Source organism: Arabidopsis thaliana, chromosome 5 (assembly GCF_000001735.4).
Source record: "Arabidopsis thaliana chromosome 5, partial sequence".
In the NCBI taxonomy this organism is placed as follows: domain Eukaryota; kingdom Viridiplantae; phylum Streptophyta; class Magnoliopsida; order Brassicales; family Brassicaceae; genus Arabidopsis; species Arabidopsis thaliana.
The window spans coordinates 20,917,226-20,931,900 of NC_003076.8; the positions used below are offsets into that span (position 1 = coordinate 20,917,226).

Sequence of the window (14,675 nt, forward strand, 5' to 3'; positions counted from 1 at the left end):
TCCTCTAGCTAGGAACCAGACTCTTCCACCGCATGGATTCATGTTCCATCGATCAGACTCTTGATCACTAATATAGACGGAAACTCAACTCTTGTTTTGTTTGCTCCTAATATTTCGGCTAACTCGAGCTAAGACAAGACACACCTTTTCATTTGTATTCATTTTCACATTAAAAATTGATGTCTCTTTTATTTTTCTAATTTCATTAGGATAAAATTTCATATAAACCGTTTCTTTTACTACCCCATTTTTCCAAGGTTCATGTAAATTTTCGATCGGAGATGGGATGGTCAACATGAGTTGACTTATATAGGTGATTGAAGTAGACGGTTATGGTCTTATATATGGAAGTGTAAATTACTACTTAAGATTCGTATACACATGCTAAAATTTGGTTTCTGCAGGATCAAAAGAGACTATCTCCAAATCTTATCGAAAATATTTCCCTCACTCTTGACACATGCAAATACACTTATATAATTTTTATGAGAATTGATCTTAGCCACGTTCACGTCAAACTATGCTATAACTTTTTTTTTCACGCCTCTCCTCTTTTAGTCAAATGAGAGTGAAATAGGAATTTTTTTAATTATTATTATTTATTTATTTTTGCTACGTCAATAGGAAATGATTTGTAAAAATGAATTATATGTTATAAACTTTGACATCGTTTTAGTTAAAGCATGGAAAATCAAAGATGGCCTTAGAGTTCTGAAGTGAAGGGTATGCCAGAGCCTGGGAGCCACGCAGTACCAGCGATGAATTTTCCAACAGAGAAAGCAGATGCATCGGAAGCTTTACTCAACACATGAAACCCTTTCCAACGGACACGCCACCTCGTGGATGAAGCCGGTCCGATATTCTTATATTCCGCATAGAACAGCGTGTCGAGACCATACGTCGAACCTTTAGTCCACGGAGACCACCCGACAGGACTCACAACACTATCGATGTACGTCTTAAGAACCACGGTGCGGGAGTACATCATCCAGGGTCGACCCATATATGTCTTAACACTACGGACCACCGGTTTTAAGTCAGGAGCGGGTATGATTATTGAGTTATGAATAGAGATCCCTGTGTTCTGAAATAGATCAGTACGACCTTGTGCGGTTATTACATTGGCTTGACCTTTGAGTGGCAGGCGAGGCAGGATGATACAGTTTTGGAAAACAACGGCCGCGTTTCCGAAGATGAAATCGACAGTTCCATAGATGTAGCACTCGCGATAAAACTGGCGTTGTGAATGGACCATCAATGTGTCTTGGTATCCTTCGATGGAGCATCTATAGAAGATTGAGAGGTCCGAGGATGACCGTAGTGCCACTGCCTGGCCTTTTGCCGGACCTGCCGTGTTCTGGAACGCTATGCCTTTTGCTATGAAGTGAAGTCCCTCTATACCTATATCACACGCAATTTAGCCAACCGTTACATCGTGAGGTAAAAATGAAATAAATTTCAAATGGTAACTTTTACGTTTATTTAGATATAGTCATAATAATGCTGTAAAAAATGATAGTGATAATAATTGGTGAAGATCCCAATGAATGATTTAATTAACTTATACGTCTCCACCATGAATCTTATCGATTAATCGGAAAACTCAATTTCGTACGGAAATTTAAAATATCTTACTATTAATGAGAAAAAATAAATTAAAATCAAATAAAATGATTTCATTAATTTACCGGCAGTGGCAGAACTGTACGTGGTGTAACCTCCTTTAACACTTCGACCACCGGTGATAATGGTATATCTCATTCCATCTCCGACCAACATTATGTTATCATTATTTAGACGTACGTTAAGGTTTTCTTGATATATCCCTCTTTTTACGTATATAACGAACCTCCCTGACGTCACCTTTCTCCGTCCCGCCACGTCAATAGCCGCTTGCACCGTCTTGAAATGTCCCGATCCGTCTTTGGCCACTACAAGATTCGCACGCACTGATTGCAATTGCAAAAGTCTCCTCTCTTTACGGGAAACCCACGTTGGAAAACCCTTGGAATCACCGGTGGTGCTGTCATTTTTTCCGGCGGTCAAAAGGGCTCCGTTGACGGCTAAGCAGTTGCTGATGAGGTGAGAGATTTTTGTGTTTGAAACAATAGGTGTAGTGAAATCTGAGACGTTGAGATCGGAGGAGCCGCGTCGGCAAGTCTCAGTGTTTGTAAGCGCGGTGCTTAGCCACGTTTGAGCGTCGAAGTCAGTACACCTTCTCCCGGTTTTTGAAGACACGCCCTGCAGCGTTCTGTTTAGCTGCATGACAGTGTCTCCATAGAGGTTAATGCAATCCGCCAAAACTGCTTGTTTCTTGAAATCTGTGCAGTTCTTGCTTGAATTGGTCAATTTGTCCCAAGCGGATACGGCCCGATCCATGGCTGCTTCCACGAGAAGTACTCGGAACTCGGATATTTGTGTTGGCAGTCGAAAACCGCTGTGTTTTATGAAGTAGCGTTTGCATGGATATGGGTATGGAGTTTTGTCGCACCACCCGTCAATGTTGGTAGAATTGCCGTCGGCTACGGTGGTAAGAGGACGGAGGCAGAGTAGTAATATTAATAGTAAATGTAGAGATAGAAAAGAGATATTTTGCACCATCATGATATTCATGTTGCTTCTTTTGCTAACTTTTTTTGTGTGTGGAATTTGAATTTAGTTCATAGTAAAATGTTAAGAGACTAGAGAGTAAGAACATGACTCTAATCTAATAACTTAAAACTATGTTTATATATTGTGGTAATATCAACATTAAAGCAAATAAAATTTAACTAATAAATATATATATATATATATATATATATATATATATATATATATATTGTGAGGTCATGAGTGAGGTAGCCTTAGCTCTCGATAGCTCTTTTTCTTATTGCGTGAACGATTCGACTTTCTTTTTTTAATTACAAAGATATTTTACCAGGGGGATTTTGAGGAGGTTACTTGTACCATTACTGTTAACAAACGTTTCGAGATTGTTTACTTATAGTAATTTTGGCAAGTTAAAATTCCTCGATGAAAGTCCCCGGTTCAAATCTCGTATGTTATAATATTTTGGTGACATTAAAAGTAACATGATCCGACAACAATTAAATATCGTCACTTGAAGTTATTAAATATGACTATTACATTGAATATAGAATCCAAGAAGTTAAAAGTCATAAGCAAACGCTTTGTTTGCTTATACCATTTCTTTTTCCTCTCATGGCACTTCTGCTGTGAATCCTTCACTTCACGTGCCTGCTAATATCGTCAACAAACATAAATGCATTCAAATCGAAACAAAAGCAAAACGTGCTAACATTTTTATTTGTCTACATTATCATGATCACCAAGACCCTAGTTTAGTGTCAACTACTTAAATGACTTGTAATTAGTACAAACAACTTTCTTTGTTTTTTGCCTTATACCACACAAACGGGTTTTTAGTCTATAAAATAGCCTCGGATTGAATTGGATTGCGTCAGTAACAAAAAATTAATATTATGATGCTGTAAACTCTTGTTATTTGACACAATATAAATTTAGTAATTTCAGATTATAACTTATATACTATATGCATTTTGAGTAATTATATAATTTTAATTTGTTATGAACAATATTCAACTTGTCGAGAAAGATGGCATGTTCGTCTTCTCTAATTAATACGTAAAAAAATGACCCAAGTGATCCTTCGAGTGTCCATGCACACACTCTCACGCAATCACCACATTTCTCGTACATCTTTCATCATGTTTTCTTGCTTATTTTATGATGGAAATCTCATACTGTATTTCTGATCTAAGACTATTGGAAACAACTTTTTTTTTTTTTTTGACTATTATTGGAAACAACTGTTTTGATGACGAGAATGATCTTTATTCATCGAAGAGATAGTAATATATATAAATTCTAACATAAAAAAAATCAATTTATTCGGTTAGATTATATATCATGTTTTACATATGTTATACTTGATATTAAAAAAAAAAAAATAATGAAAACAAAAATTTGAATGATAAAAAAAAAAGAGAATGAATTAAGTATAGTTTTTAACAAAAAGAAAAAGTAAGAATAAGTATAGTTATTCAAAAAAATGTTAGGCCGTAATCTTTAGCTAAAGGATTTAGCTCGGTTTAGTTTGGGTTTGGTTCGGTTTAGTTCGGTTAAATGCTAAATCCTATCGAAAAATAAAAACAACAAAAATCTAATAAACTTTGTTGACTATACCCTAACACCCTACTAACACCTCCCTCTTTCAATCTCCGATCAAATACAAACGCATACTTCCAATTTCGCCGGCGAAGATGCAGCAGAGGAAGCCGACGGCGGGTAGACCCAGTGGTACCGATGGATCCGATTTCTCATACCGCATGGTCGTTGACTCTCGTGAGTTTCCAAAACTCCAAATCTCCTCTGTCCCAGATCCTTTTTCTCTCAATTTCTTCTTGATCCATGTGCTTTGCTTTGTTTTAGGTTACACGAAGGTCACTAAAGAAAAAGCTCGTCTCCGTCCTTTGATCTTTGTTCAGGTAATTGAATCTCTTTGATTTTGGATTGATTGGTCTATAATTCGATTTTGTGATGCATTTCAAAATGTTACATCCTTTGAGCACTGAATTAATCAATTCATGTTTAGTATATGATCAGGTTCTCATAATTGCAATATCACATTCGTTGCTTTGTTCTAATTGAAATTGTAGTGTTATTGAAGTTGTGTAGCATTAGTTTAAAGAGTTTGATATTGTTCTGTGAGATATGTATCTCTTTTTAGCTAAACTCTTACAGGGTTTTACTTGCAGGCTGCGATTTATGTAATCGGATTATCGTGTGCGTTTCTAACAACAACTAAAAAGGATGAGAAGAACACCCTTGCTATTGCAGCTGCTGTTGCTGGCTTAGTGTGTTCATTGATAGGAGAATTAGGTTAACTCTCTCTTCTTTGTTGTTTTGCTGGTTACGCGTAATGAAAAAGTATCCTTTTGTTTTGGTGTCTTTATATATGTTTGTTGGAAAAAGGTTGCAGACGTAGCAGAGTAAACCTTTTGAGGCTCTACACGGCTGCATCAACCATTGTTATGGTTCTTTCTGTGTTTTGTGCTGTTAGGAGCAGATTAACCATGGAGGTAAACCGCCTAACTTCAACAAACCTTACTCTCATCATTAGTCCTTTAGCTGACAAGCTTTTAGTAGTTAGAAACACTAGTAAAGGATCAGGTAATGGTTTAAAGCAGAAAAGGATTACACTTTTGTAGTCGTGAAAAAACAGTTGGTTATGGTAGTCATGGTATTACAGAATATGGAAATTGAGCTTGACGTTGATACTTCTCCTGACTCTAAATAAATGTTGTAGGAACGCAATAGCTCTGGAACAACCGCGAAGCTTGAGCTCGCAGGTTTCATTTGTGCTCAATTAGGTAAAACTTCCTGAAGATTCTTCTTGTTTTTTTTTTTGATGTGGTCTATACTTACTTGCAACTTGAGTTGCACATTCCGGGAATATGGATCTTATCGGTTTTTTTTGTTGAATGCAGGAGCGGTGGTGCAGATATTAGCGATCATCGTTACAGGGTCCCTTGTCAATAATATGTCTCCACCTACGAAAGCAGCATAGAGGAACATAAAATTTGGGCACTGTCGTGTGTGCTTCTCTTAAATGAAGAACTTAGGAATTTGTAATTTTTGAACCATTTTTGTTCTCTCCACCAAGTGATTAGTGTTATACAACGTTGTTTACTTCAGCTTTTTAATCAGTCATTCAAACACATTATTCATTGCGCGATGCACCAAGTAAGTCCTTTCAAATAGCACATCGGAATATGATTCGCTTAGAGAACATGTAGGTCCGAAATCCAAATGGTGACATGATGCGGTAAAAAAATTCTTAGCCGTAAAGAAATGGTAGAGATATTTGCATATTGAGAAACGATGAGAACAAAATGTGTGTATAGTTTACCGTCTTCACTCTTACTTTACCAACTTTGTGATTCGTACGCAGCCTTTACCGTTGTGGGTTACCAATCATAACAACCGTTAAGATTGTAAACGTGGTAGACATAACAAAAGTGAAATTTGGTCATGATGTCGTTTACAAGAGATGAACGATTCTCGGGTCAAACCATTTCAATCTTTCAATCCAAATGCAACAGAAGAAACTAGAAATGTTACAAGCTATATTCATATAAGTATAATAGTTTATCAGGTATAAGGTTGATGAAAATTTTGGTTAAGTTTCGCGGTGTTAATGACTTGTGTTTGCCAAAAGTGAAAGCTTATTTGGGGTTTGATAGAAATATTGAGGTTTTACAAGGTTAATTACAATTTATTTATTTTTAATTGAAAATGGTGTGCAAATCGTAGATGCAAAAGTCAAACGTAAACAAAGGGATAACCACTTATCAGAAAATAACGAGTTCTCATGCTTAAGCTTAACGATTCAATTCACATAGAAAAATAATATAATTCGTCGGCCGGTACCTACATGAAGCAATATATATAAAATTAGGCAAATACTCGACGACGACAAATGTTAATAAAAAAAGAGGTGTTATATGAGACTCACGGTCATGTTGTTTTCCAGCCAAGAACACCAAGTGGCCCATGTTAATGTCCTCTTCCCAATTCTCACATATCCATTTTATTCTTTTATTGATATTACCGTGTACGTTTATTTCAATTGTTCCAAATATTAGTATTATCGTTTTCTATGATAACCAGGGTTCCTATGTGTGGAAGCCGTACTTATCACATGTTCTTTGCTTACTATGTGAATATTATTGCGACGGTCTATTATTGTATCATATGATACACAGTCAGCTAGAAAGCTGAAATCTCCTTGTTACTATTTAGTTGAACTCAAGTTCGAATCTTTGTAATAGCATTATTTGTATATAATAGTATTACTGAAATGTCAATGAAAACTTAGCCATAATGTAATAGTAAACGCATCCATAATAAGTTACAAATGATTAAAGATGAGTCACAATAAAAGATGCAAGTAGATAGTATTTTGTAAGTAATAGATAAAATGGATTCGCATTCACTAAGAACATTAGAAAACACTCTAGGTCATGTTCATTGGACCCGCGTCACCCGCCACAAATAGTTAGGAGTTTGTATATATTTGATCCTTTTTTTTACTTAGTATTATTGTTTTTTGAAGTTCGTATCGCATAGAAATACTTCCAAACCGTTTTAAAACATAACTAAGTGTAGATTCTCATCATAATCATACAAATTATGTCTTAGTTAAGTTTCAAAAAATTTTGGACTTAAAACTAATTGACTATAAGTCTATAAATAGATTGGTCCATTTCTTTTAAATTTTATCTTTTAAGTTCCAAACAAATCAGAAAAAGGTGCATATATATATAGAGTATTTGTTTGCATATTCAACTTTTACTAGATTTTGTCATACGAAAAAGATCGATATTGAAATTCAGAGTCCGATTCAATTGATCAAAGAGACTTTATATGAAAACATGGCTTATATAGCTTCAAACAATAAATTATTTGTAAAATGCCAACCTATACAAAAATCATGTATATGTAATATTGTAATGCATGATAGACCACTTAGCAAATAATTAATTATTTGGGAAATTAGAAGATCGATAAGGAACGAGTTATTCCTCCAAAAGAGGAGATCTAATCCATGTTCATCACATCACGTGTCACGTACCTCACATTTGCTTAGGCTTAAATAGCGGAATAAACTTGTAATAATGTTTTAGTCTTGTTGAAGGCATTTAAAGATTTATTTTCTCTTTTCACAATTCACACTATACATTATTTCGGAACTTATATTATCTCCTTTCACACACTAATGAAGTGCCTCGTCGAACAAATGAAGCAATCACGAATGATGATGGTTGCTAAAAATACATGTTCGTTAACGCATGGTTGTTTTTTAAACATGTACAACCGAATCATTCGAATATATATAGCCGGATTGATTATTTTATATGCATAAGTATATAATTAAGTTATGGTCAATTTTAATCAACAACAAAATCTTGTAAAGTTAACACATCAAATTATTTCTAATAAAAAAGGACAACGCCGGATATACAAATAGTTTGAGATGGTTATGATATAAACCTGACTGAATTAGTTTATACTAGCAAATTCAATTGGGGAAAATCATCATGTATTATATAATTAACAATTAGATGAAAACCAGAGGAGTTAATGAGATCATTACCCTAGTAGTAGTAGATTCAAAATGGTGAAGTCAAATAGTATTATCAATGAATGCGGATAATTATAATAATCGGACCTTATATTAGTGGCCTTGTTGAGTACACACTAATAAACCATAACAAAAGAAGAAAAACATAATCACAACGGAATCATCTTTACTGTTGTACCACAGAAAACCATTCATATTAGGAATATCTAATTCCAACAGTTGAGACTTGAGAGTTGACCACGATATATTATACAATTTCTCTTAACCATTTTTGAAAAAACAAGTTACGTACACATACACATAATACGATCTTTCTGTTGTATTAAGAAAATTGATACATCATACATCTAGATCGATATAATTATTTTTTATTGAACAAAGCTAAGATCGATACAATTATAAACCATATACTTACGTTAAAAAAAGAAGAAGAGATCTATCTATTCAGTTCCTTCACTCAATTTAAAAACAAATGTGCATGTGTATTGAATATATATAATACACACAACAAACAACATAGTTTCACAATTCGTCCCTGCAAAATTTGTTCACACCCTAAAATATTGGAAGCTGCCATCATCAACATGTCGCAAGTCCTCTACTCTCTAACGATCGTCTTTGTTTTCTTCGCTTCGACAAACATCCAGAAAACATCAGGCAGTGCATCATCCTACTCCCAAAACCACAAAACGTTCGTGAAAACGGCTTGCAATTCGACAACATACCCCGACAAATGCTACAAGTCCTTATCCTCCTACTCATCGAATATCAAATCCGACCCGATCAAACTATGCACCACCGCGCTTAACCTCAACGTGAAATCCGCAAAGGAAGCAACGTCCGTTGTCTCTAAGCTTCTCAAAATGTCTCAGAAATCAACCGCCGGACGAAAGGGTAAAATGTTACCAGAGGCTCTTATACTCAAGGACTGTCTCGAGGAGATGAAGGACACAATTATTGAGCTCAAGCAAGCGATCACGGAGATGAAGAATCTACAAGATGGTGGCTCTATGGCTGAGCATATAACGAACGTTAGGACGTGGGTGAGCTCGGCGTTGACCGACGAAGGGACTTGTACGGACGGGTTCGAGGAGGTGAAAGTGAATAAAGAAACAAAGAAGAAGGTAAATAAGGTTGTTGAGGAACTTGCAACGACGACTAGTAATACTTTGGCGCTTATTACGAATCTACGTTACTAGCTTACGAATAATAAAAATAAAAGTGAAGAAAGTTATTATTGATGAATTATTACTACTCCTTGCATGTGCATGCGATAAATTTCTTGTGTCTATTATATATTATTGTATCATGTTAATGTTAGAGCTAATTTAAGTTAAGCCAACTTGTATGATATATATCACATATATGTTTATTATGCTAAAGTAAAATGGTGAAAGCATTTTCAAAGAAATTGTATTCAAAAACGAATATATACTTACAAACAGAAAATGATTTCAATAGTAGGAACATAGGCAACCATGTGATTTCTCCTGTTCTTATTCCGCAATTGTTACTAGAATAGAGTTGTCTAATTTGGTATCTGAACCATTTATGCAGAAGGCTCTTGTTTGCTTGTTATATACATACATGATAATGTGTAGATGAACAAATGTAGTTTCTAAAACAAATCCTATTATAGAAGAGAGGACACAACTTCTTTTGAATTGGAACGTGTCATTGTTTTATACTTCAATGCTGGGTTTCTCCATATTGATACACTTGTTAAGCCATCCATCTCGCAGCTTCATAAAAAAGAATCTCTGGTCGAACCTTCTTTTCTCCACAGAACCTGACCACACTCTTCCAGTTACCAATATCCTATGGCATCACAACACATAGATCAACAATGTCAGGCCTATCTAAAGTCACAATTCAACTCAAGGAAGGCAAAAAATCAACTGTTTTATCTTACCTCTCCTACTAAAGACTCACGCTTGAGATTGACCCATCGGTTCTTTTCATAAGCTATGCAAATGTGTTCTTCTTCTACTTCACTGCAACCAACCTACATCACATTCCCATATATCCCGACACATTGTAAAAGAGAAATACAGAAGAGCAATAGGACAATCATTTGTGAGACTTTTTCTACCATTGACACAAGCCGGTAGTTAGTGTTTGGTTCTAAGCCTTCGTACAGCCTGCTGATATCTATCTCCCACTCCAAAGCCTTTGTTGTTTCAGATATTTCTTTTTCAGTTTCACTCTTCTCCCATTCTAACACTAATGTTGCAAAACCACAAAACACCAACTCTGCTTTATAAATGAAATGAGTATATATAAGATCACAATCATGTTTCTCAAACCTTACCGATTGTGAAGATTGGCGGGCATCTACTTATAATATGATGAACAATATTTGTCCTTCCACATCCTCCTGATCTAGTGTCACATAACATTTTATATTCCATGCGGGTCACCTTAAGGATATCCACAAACTTCATATTTCCGAGAGCACACTGCATATATATAAACACATAACAACTTTATAAGGGGAAGCACTAGTTTCTGTAGGAAAGATAAGGAGGAAAATAAATGAAACATACCTTCAGGTCTCTAATTGAATCTGCAGCCACAACAATGCCATGAGAACGTTGCTCTGGATAATTTGGCCGACTTCTGCATTTTATACAACTCATTCTTTCATTTTCCTCCAAGGTGAAAAGGCGAGTTACCAAACTCTCTCTTTCTCGATATTTCCAGCAATGCCAAAACTCAAAGATGGCTACAACTACCTCAGCAGCATCAGCATCACTCAACTGAATAGAGTAAAGATAGAGTGTCATTAAAATAGCAGATTATTGACAGAAAGAAAAAGAAAAACACCATGCCTAGAAGGTTACCTTCTCCACACAAACCATGGAAAACATTTCTTCAACGGAAACAAGTAAGTCGCTTAAGAGGCAACTGTAGACTCCCTCGATTTTTATGTCCTCTGACACAAAAGCAGTAAATAAAGTTTGTAGCGCAGAAGGAACTGGTTCTTCCAAGTGGTCTTGAAACGGTTGCATATTGTGCATCAAATACTCTTTGAGAATCTTAATGTTCAGGAGGGCCTGCAATACCACATGTTTCTGTGAACTTATCAACGAGAATAAGAAAGTAAAGAGATCTAGAATGAGCTGAATCAGAAGACGACAATTAAAATACTTAATCATATATTTGTTGGTAACTACTTCACCTTCAGCGTCATGTCAAGAGCTGAATTGTATCTGGCTGAAGCTTCTCCAGATGCTGACTCCATATGTTCTGACAGTGAATCTTCTCTAGGCATGTTTTGCATATCTTGAAGATAGCGAATGAATAATATTAAGAATTATACATCTCTAAACAAAATTATTTGAATTATTCGTCAATAGAGAAAATTTTAAACAACCAGGGTCAAATTTAGTAGCTTCCTCTTGATTGTCAGTGTTGGATGAAATTTCCAATCGACCCCTTTCACCTGCACGAGTATCTTCTGGTTCCATAAAATCTTCTTTCACAATTTTTAGTGATGGAGATGTAACTCCAGGTTCAAGATCGACAGAAGGTTCACTGGACATGTAAGAACACGTTTTGCTCAGAGAAAACCCAAAAATATTTATCAACATGCGAAAAACACTCTTGAGGTACTTACTGTTCAACAGTCTTATCAAGGGGAGTAGACAAGCTCGTTGAATTCCTCTGTTACGCCATGAAGACCATTCATTCTTACAACCGATTATCCGAAAAAGTTAGAGAAGCAAATAGAGAATTTAGAAGTTGAAAGACCTTATTGTTTTTTTTCTTCTTTGACCGTGACTTCTTCTCCTCCTCGAGTAAAAGATAAGCTGCTGCTATATCTGACTTGGCGTTGGATTCCATATTCACAATTTCATTCTAGATAATAAGATACATACTAACATATAAGAAACAATTCAAAGGCCAAATCAGATGGTAAACAAAAGCTCTCTATATATAACCGAAGTTTCAGACCAACCAGTAAGAAAGGTTTCAGCAGTCGAAGGATATAAGTGCGGTTGTCAAAAGCAGAAAGCCTGGTGAGGTTGGTTAGCAAAGTAATCCTTGAATTATCAATCAGCAAAATCTTAGAATCGATTAGTAGAACCTGCGAGTCATATAGATATTTTTAGATGGGCTATTCTATGTTATTATGTTGTAATGAATATTAACATCAAACAAACCTTGTGGGTGACCACTGATTTCAGGTGGTGTATGGACTTCAACGCTATATCATCGCCGAGACTTTTACGCTGACGTATAAGATTCATGCAATCTTCTGAATCGAGGAAATCAAATGTCGGATGCGATGCTCCTTGGAGAACATCTCGTACTGCCCACAAGAAAAAATTTGCAGTGATGGAATTTTCGGAGACTCTCTCTTCACAGCTATCGCATAGAAGAGATGCATATTTATTCCACTGATCTTCCAGAAGATTCTTTCTCCTTTCATCTTCACTCATACACAAGTTCTCAACGACAGTAAGAGCTGCATCATAATCTAAGACCAGATATTTCTTTGCATATTTTTTTCCCAAAAACGAAAATGTGAACTGAACAGCTTTCAGAACAGCCACCCAGATACCAAAATTGTGTTCCCTGATAGGTCTGGGAAAGATCGTATCTACTGAATTGTAGTCAGTTAACCAGGATATGATATCATCTCCCTGAGCTGGTGCCTTGGCGTAGTGAGCATTGGGATCAAAAACATTGATTGTCCCTTCATCATCGAATGGAACATCTTTGCATTTTAGCAGTCTTTTATCCAGAAGCAGAAATGAAAACTGAGGGTCAAAGTCGATCTTTTCTTTGACTCGAGTATGATCCAAGAAACTGTTCACTGCTCTGCAAACCAGATCTGTACCATCATTCCTTTTACACTTGATGGTTTTTAGAAAGTCTAGGATTTGATTGAGTTCATGACTTTCAAGAAAACAGATACTCTGAGGTGTTCCCACTAGGTGAGAATCAATAAGACTCTGTTCGGAAACATCAAGTTTTGCAAGATGTTGAACCGGAAAACGCATCAGCCACTCTCGAATGCTAGAAGGAAGAATTTTATGGTCACAAAGTGACACAAGGAGCAATTTGATTTCCTTGAGTAACTTACTGCGATCTTCATCTGCAGCTAAAGGCCACTCTTCGGACCATCCATTCTTAGGTGCAAACGCTTTCACATCTGCGAGCCGATTCTTGATCATTTCAACGGCAGCTACTGTATCCACTGGTTCCCAAGCTCCAACCGATATCTTACGAGCCCAGTCCTTTCCTATCCTCTGGACCATATCCTTTTTCGAAGCATTTTTAAAATCTGCATCATGTTGTTGTTCAAAATGATTCTTACATTCTTCAGCACTAGAAAGCTTCTTCAAACATTTACTTCTACACATCCAAAACGTCCATTTTCTATCTGCCTTAGCAGAAGTGAGAACTTTCTCAAAAACATCTCGTCCCTCTCTGTTATGTACTCCCTCGACAAAACTTTTAAGCTTTGCAATGCTTACTTTCATAAAGTCTCTTTTGATCTTAATATCCAATCCCATCCAATAAGACCTCAATTCTTGAATCTCGTCGTCAACAAGGTCTGAACTTTTCTTTGGCTCCCAAACTTTAGACTCAGAGCTTAAAGGGGAAGTCTTGGCTCCAGCGATCATGCGCTCTGCATCTCTGATTAAAGTATTGAATTCTTTGTTCATATCTTTTTTTAGCTCTTGCAACATTGATCGAGCAACAGGACTCGTGTTTTCTGGGTAAGTAACTGATAAATCTTGTTTTGATTTCTTCACGCATTGCTTGTAATACGATACTGACCCAAGCTGTTTGGCCAAATTGTAGAATCCCATTGCACAAAGTCGTGATAATATCACATCTTGAGAATAGCATTGTACAGAAGCCACCAAGTATGCGAAACCCACGTCTGGATTCTCTGTTATGTCCTCTAGTTTCACGAACATTGTACCTTGTTTGATATGAAGAAACCATGAGTCCTTGTCTTTCTTGTGGTCAAAAATCAAATCTTCAAGTATCTCCAAGGCCTTGCAGTGATTTCCTTTAACGAATTCTTCTCTAGATTTCGTGATGAGTTTTATGACCTCAACATCTTCCAGGAAAGATGGCTTCATCATAGTAACGACTCTCAAGATTCTTGCGTTTTCTTGCTCTCCAAGGTTTCCTTTGCTTCGGAGAGAAATTTGTCAGAATGTAGAAAACAACAGCAACAGTGAGCTGGCTTTTCTCACGTGAGAGCCACGTGAAAAGGGTTGATACAAAAAAAAAACCAATTATGAGCACTGAGGAATTCTGTCGAACCCCTTGTAAGCAATATCCGTTTGGGATTTTCACGGAGTAGCAAACCAAAACAAATCCCAAAAATTGTGTGAATCTTCGATTTTGGGTTAAGACCCAAATGTAGAACGATCTTCATGTTGGTGTTACACAAAATTCGTGGAAATGTTTGGACTTGAAAATCAACAATCTCAATCTTCTTCGTCGGATCTCTAATAAGTGTTTTGAGTTTTACTGT

General features: G+C 36.2%; 4 protein-coding genes across 5 annotated transcripts; 2 read left to right on the forward strand and 2 right to left on the reverse strand.

The window, feature by feature from the left end:
- Positions 1-569: 569 nt before the first annotated feature.
- AT5G51500 (Plant invertase/pectin methylesterase inhibitor superfamily) lies at positions 570-2,739 on the reverse strand. Its single transcript, NM_124529.2, has 2 exons — positions 1,689-2,739; positions 570-1,401 (listed from the first exon to the last, which is right to left on the reverse strand). The coding sequence occupies exons 1-2, from the start codon at positions 2,611-2,613 to the stop codon at positions 704-706; spliced, it is 1,623 nt and encodes a 540-aa protein (NP_199963.1). The 5' UTR covers positions 2,614-2,739; the 3' UTR covers positions 570-703.
- Positions 2,740-4,151: 1,412 nt separating this feature from the next.
- AT5G51510 (jagunal-like protein) lies at positions 4,152-5,773 on the forward strand. The gene is made up of 6 exons (NM_124530.4): positions 4,152-4,368; positions 4,456-4,511; positions 4,782-4,905; positions 4,999-5,105; positions 5,333-5,396; positions 5,514-5,773. The coding sequence occupies exons 1-6, from the start codon at positions 4,287-4,289 to the stop codon at positions 5,591-5,593; spliced, it is 513 nt and encodes a 170-aa protein (NP_568761.1). The 5' UTR covers positions 4,152-4,286; the 3' UTR covers positions 5,594-5,773.
- Positions 5,774-8,626: 2,853 nt separating this feature from the next.
- AT5G51520 (Plant invertase/pectin methylesterase inhibitor superfamily protein) lies at positions 8,627-9,558 on the forward strand. The gene has a single exon (NM_124531.2). The coding sequence runs from the start codon at positions 8,755-8,757 to the stop codon at positions 9,367-9,369; it is 615 nt and encodes a 204-aa protein (NP_199965.1). The 5' UTR covers positions 8,627-8,754; the 3' UTR covers positions 9,370-9,558.
- Positions 9,559-9,843: 285 nt separating this feature from the next.
- On the reverse strand, positions 9,844-14,661 carry AT5G51530 (Ubiquitin carboxyl-terminal hydrolase-related protein; the record flags this gene model as incomplete). 2 transcript variants are annotated; one of them, NM_001344941.1, is made up of 12 exons in its annotated part: positions 9,844-9,988; positions 10,083-10,175; positions 10,263-10,393; positions 10,482-10,629; positions 10,717-10,929; positions 11,014-11,226; positions 11,352-11,455; positions 11,547-11,707; positions 11,790-11,836; positions 11,924-12,031; positions 12,132-12,260; positions 12,337-14,277. In NM_001344941.1, 12 exons carry the CDS (start codon positions 14,275-14,277, stop codon positions 9,893-9,895), a joined length of 3,384 nt encoding a protein of 1,127 aa, NP_001330360.1. The 2 variants fall into 2 exon arrangements, with proteins under 2 accessions (NP_001330360.1, NP_199966.1); NM_124532.2 differs by having other exon boundaries at positions 9,893-9,988; positions 11,014-11,292; positions 12,337-14,661.
- Between the last annotated feature and the right edge of the window lie 14 nt (positions 14,662-14,675).

What these genes read in the sequence shown, in the direction of transcription:
- AT5G51500 (NM_124529.2), bottom strand. Translation starts at nt 2,613, where the DNA reads ATGAATATCATGATGGTGCAAAATATCTCTTTTCTATCTCTACATTTA. An exon ending in GTACAGTTCTGCCACTGCCG is followed by an intron (nt 1,402 to 1,688) that starts GTAAATTAATGA and finishes CGTGTGATATAG; the next exon opens with GTATAGAGGGACTTCACTTC.
- AT5G51510 (NM_124530.4), top strand. Translation starts at nt 4,287, where the DNA reads ATGCAGCAGAGGAAGCCGACGGCGGGTAGACCCAGTGGTACCGATGGA. An exon ending in TTCATTGATAGGAGAATTAG is followed by an intron (nt 4,906 to 4,998) that starts GTTAACTCTCTC and finishes TGTTGGAAAAAG; the next exon opens with GTTGCAGACGTAGCAGAGTA. An exon ending in TTTCATTTGTGCTCAATTAG is followed by an intron (nt 5,397 to 5,513) that starts GTAAAACTTCCT and finishes TGTTGAATGCAG; the next exon opens with GAGCGGTGGTGCAGATATTA.
- AT5G51520 (NM_124531.2), top strand. Translation starts at nt 8,755, where the DNA reads ATGTCGCAAGTCCTCTACTCTCTAACGATCGTCTTTGTTTTCTTCGCT.